At 34.2% G+C, this 4,349-nt stretch overlaps 1 protein-coding gene across 1 annotated transcript; it reads right to left on the reverse strand.

Annotated features, from left to right (window-relative positions):
- Positions 1-257: 257 nt before the first annotated feature.
- Positions 258-3,602, reverse strand: LOC148652105 (interferon-induced protein 44-like). Its single transcript, XM_088598706.1, has 4 exons — positions 3,450-3,602; positions 2,711-2,880; positions 2,180-2,280; positions 258-1,437 (listed from the first exon to the last, which is right to left on the reverse strand). Exons 1-4 carry the CDS (start codon positions 3,467-3,469, stop codon positions 1,270-1,272), a joined length of 459 nt encoding a protein of 152 aa, XP_088454832.1. The 5' UTR covers positions 3,470-3,602; the 3' UTR covers positions 258-1,269.
- Between the last annotated feature and the right edge of the window lie 747 nt (positions 3,603-4,349).

Here is a 4,349-nt window from a genome sequence, read left to right on the forward strand (position 1 = left end):
GAATATTATGACATTCAATGTTAAATACTATTTTATTTTACTTTGATTCCAGATGGAGATCAAGCAATTTTTAAAAGTTAAAAGTTAACTGGAGAGACAATTTGTCTGTAGACACAAAAATAAGTTTGTTTTACAATGTGCAGTTTGGTATGGGGATGGGTAACATACAGTATGTATGCACAAACTGTTAAAATCCATTTGCTTCCCTCATATTTACAAAATTTACTTAACACACCATTTCCCAAAAGAATTGTAAATGTTTTTCAGGGAAACTTTATTTTAAATGTTAACATACAGTATTGTAAAATACAGAACAGTTCAACACAAACGCCTTGAAGTCAAAACATAAATTTTGAATCATGGAAATGTTTAAACATTAACAGAACAGGTACAATTGTTAATCTACTTAATCTTTTTAGAAAAATATTTTCAAAAACAGGTTTAAGATGATAATCTTGTACATACATCGTTTAGCCATCTGCAAGTTATAAGCTCTTTTTAAATGTAATTAATTTTATTATTTCACATAATTTTGATTAAATTTTTACTGCAATGTATACCGTGGTCACATGGGTCAGACCCAGATCTTAGAAGTGAAACTTAGCTTGGTCAGTACATAAACAATAAGGAAAGGTCAAGTTGCTGCTGTAAATGGAGTTTAAAACAATGGTTCCAGAGGAGGTTTCTTGTGCTTTTTATTTTCTCCCTTGTACATCTTGCACCCTGGCTTATTCCTCATTTAAGGTGTTCTGACAGCTCCATATTTATGAATGAGGTATTGTTCTCCTCAGCTAGGTGAGTAACTCTAATAAAGCTCACTATTTAGAACCAGGAATCTTTTTAAATACTACTGAAGTGTTTACTCAGTCTGAATGCTCAAACCAATGCCCCAGAATACAAACAGTTGATACACTACGACACTACTGACACTCCCCAGACTACGGTGACTTCTGTTGTGCTAAAAGGCCAGGACTCGTATTGCGGGAGAACTCTACACTTTCCAGGTTTCATGGACATCTTATTACAACGTACTTATATAATAAAATACAGAACTCAAATTTAAAACATTTGAGGGAATCAGAACTGCAATCTAAGAACCTGAAAAACACAATGTTTTGACCATGGACCATTCTTCGGGTGTCTTCACTCGATTTATTGTTTGAACAGTCAATTTTAATATGAGATATTGTTTTTACACATTACTTATTCCATATGTAAAAAGAAGCATTACATGAGATAGCATATACAAACAAAAAAATAATTTCTGCTTCAGCAACACAAATTCTCGAAATAGTCATCAGCAAATCTGAGTATCTGCAGCAGGGCAGTCAGGATTAGGACATCAACATCGTCATTAAGGGTGGTTTCCTCATGGTAGTTCTTCACAGGGAGGATACAATTGGCAGGAATACCAATTATCTGACTGCACTTCTCCATCTGAAATAAAAATACAGTATGTTTATTAGAAATAGAAAGGTAAGAGAAATAACTGTTAAATCTGTTAAACAATTTGTTTTACCTGGAAATGGTATGTAATATCACAATTAACTGTTAGTGCATTTTATAAGAATACTTGAAATTATTAGAGGATTTGGGGAAAGTACACCTACTGTTTATCTGTAGTATTTCTGATGTGCTGTGGAACAGTACTTTTGAAGAATCTCTTAGAATGTTTTTTATTATTTTTGAACATTAATGTCTAATTCTGGAACACTGTTTAATAAAGAAAATAGCAAGGGTTCTCATTAAGAGGATCAACTCAAAATAAGAGCATAACTGACATGGGCTGCATTCAGGCTTCTCCCAGATGTTATTCCTGGTTCTTTCGTTAAGAGGATATATTTCTTACAAATGGGAACAAACCTTATTTTATTCTCTTATACTCAATAATTGATAAATATGGGAGTCAGCTATCACTCTTCAGATGTTATTACAAACAGCTCATTATGACTGGCACTGTAAGGTTGATGAGAAACATTTGGAGGTCACTTCTGAACACATACAGTAGAAGATGTCTTATTGTTGTGGAGAATGTCTTATTGTTGAAGTGGACTAAAAGAGTGTGGATTGTTGTTAAAAAAGCAAGATAACCCTCCAGTGTGCAGGCTACTAGCATCCAAATGTACAAAAAAGGTCATTTTTATTTTTATTTTTTATCATCTTCATTATCTAAACTCACCAGTTCTTTGATATATTTGCTCTTGTACACATTTTTGAGATCACCTTTAACCACTGGGCAGGCTAAATCCACTTTTGTTAACAGCACCACCTGTGGAACTCCTGTGCAAAAAAATATTTATTAGATTACAGTTAAGCTTTCCATTGAACACTGACAGACTGAAGGAACTAAACCTTCATAGTCTTGAAATGAGAAGAATAAGAGGGAACCTGATACAAGTAGCTATAATCCTCGTAGGCACTAACAAAGCCAACCCATCAGTTTATGTTAAATTATGAATTATGTGAAAGTGGATTATAACCTCCTCTGGATTATATGTTCTTATATTCCTGCTCTATATGCACGATTCTATGGAGTTAGGGTTTTTTAAAAAACTTGCATTTTTTAATTTAATTTCTCTGTAAAATACAAATAAGATTTTGAATCTTCTCTGAATGTTGCTTTGAATAAACTATGAAAATATATGTGCTTTGTTAACAGGTTCTCAAGAACAACATCTTTTTAATGTCTCACCGTTGAGGATTCTCTTACCTAAATCAGTGACCTCTGATTTGACTGTCTTTATTTTGTACACAATGCCACCAGTCAAGAGGCTCACTTGATCTGCAGACACAATGTAGACAAAGCAGTGAGCCTTGTCATTAAGTGTTGGGCTCTTATTGAAAAATGGAGAATCCTGAGAGGGGAGATACCGGATTGAACTTGTGGAGAGAGAGAGAGATGTGGAAATTAACAATTGAGAACACGAGGCTTCTTTTAATATAAAGAGTAGCATAAAGGTTATTGTATTGTAAAGTTATTTGTCATAATAACTTACAATAAATATCAAAACAAACAAATAGCAAACAATCTGTAATGTGTCCAACCACTTTTTGTTGTTTTTGTCAACTTTACAGACTTATGAGATGCCTGTCTAGTCCAGGCTGGAGAGCACCCGGGGCTGAACTCGATGTTGAGGAAAAAATTCAGTGAGGCAGAAATACTAATGTGCGCTACTAAGTGCAGTACTAAATACTAAGCTGAAGGCAAAACACATTTTCTCTTTAATATTACAACATAGCTATTTAGAAAAATAATAAATTATTTATATAAATAATCAGGAAAGCAATGGTTTGTCTCTACTCTCTAACAATCCCCAGGCTGCAGCAACACATAAGTCTTCTAAAGATATTTTGAGTAGTATAGTTCATAGTTCAAGCTGGTTAGTACTGGATAAGCAATGGAAAAGCATCTCTGGTGCTATAGAAAAGTGATACAGTATGAATGTTACCTTGTATTTCTCAGACACATGGCCTTTCACTGCATTGATGATATCTTTTGGATGTGTCCCTTTTCCTTCTTGATCTTCCGTGCCCATAACATCACAGAGAGCAAAAGGGAGCCAAGTGCCAGTTGCTCTTTCCCGTATACGGTAGGCTGTATACTAATTATTAAAAGAAAAAATATCTGCACTTAAGGATTTTGATCATTTTTAAGAAATGTTTCCAAAAAAATATAAAAAAGATTATTAATTTATGTTGACTTAACCACCTGAGTTAACTGACGTGTATATATCATAAGAATATAACATGCATTTATTATTAGTGTTATAATTTGAAATACAGAAAATTGTCAGTGGACAGACCAATGGAACACATCAGAGACTAGAGTCTGCATACTTCCTACTTCGTTTTGCATACTTCTTACTTCATCAGGTCCAAATCTAATGCCATTGTTTGTATCGGTGGTTTTACCCAATGTCTTTGAGATGGTAAGCAACAATGAGCAACACCCACTGCAACTGGCAAACTGTCAGTAGCAGAATGAAGCATGTCTTTGTGTGACAGGGTTATACTTTGTGTGGGGTTACAGATCATATAGGGAGTGTTCTAAGGATTGATTGCATTGTAGAAAGAAATTATTGGGGAAGAGTTTCAATTATGTGTGCCATCTGTTAGAGAACTTAAGTATAGACAATTATCTTTCAAAATGATGGACAATGTAGTTGTAAAGGTACAGCATCAAAGACCAGCACTATGTTGATGGAGGGCTTGACCCAGCATTCCAAAGCATTCCTAGCAAAAGAACTACACACCAAAAATTGATTTCACCTTGTCTTATCCCTAAGAACAGATCTAGAAACAGATTGTCCAAATGTTTGATAATAGTCTAGTACAGCTAGTAACTTTGG

This window comes from Lepisosteus platostomus, chromosome 11 (genome assembly GCF_059453375.1).
Source record: "Lepisosteus platostomus isolate fLepPlt1 chromosome 11, fLepPlt1.hap1, whole genome shotgun sequence".
Lineage (NCBI taxonomy): Eukaryota > Metazoa > Chordata > Actinopteri > Semionotiformes > Lepisosteidae > Lepisosteus > Lepisosteus platostomus.

What these genes read in the sequence shown, in the direction of transcription:
- LOC148652105 (XM_088598706.1), bottom strand. Translation starts at nt 3,469, where the DNA reads ATGTGTCTGAGAAATACAAG. An exon ending in ATGTGTCTGAGAAATACAAG is followed by an intron (nt 2,881 to 3,449) that starts GTAACATTCATA and finishes TCTCTCCACAAG; the next exon opens with TTCAATCCGGTATCTCCCCT. An exon ending in GCAAATATATCAAAGAACTG is followed by an intron (nt 1,438 to 2,179) that starts GTGAGTTTAGAT and finishes TTTTTATTTCAG; the next exon opens with ATGGAGAAGTGCAGTCAGAT.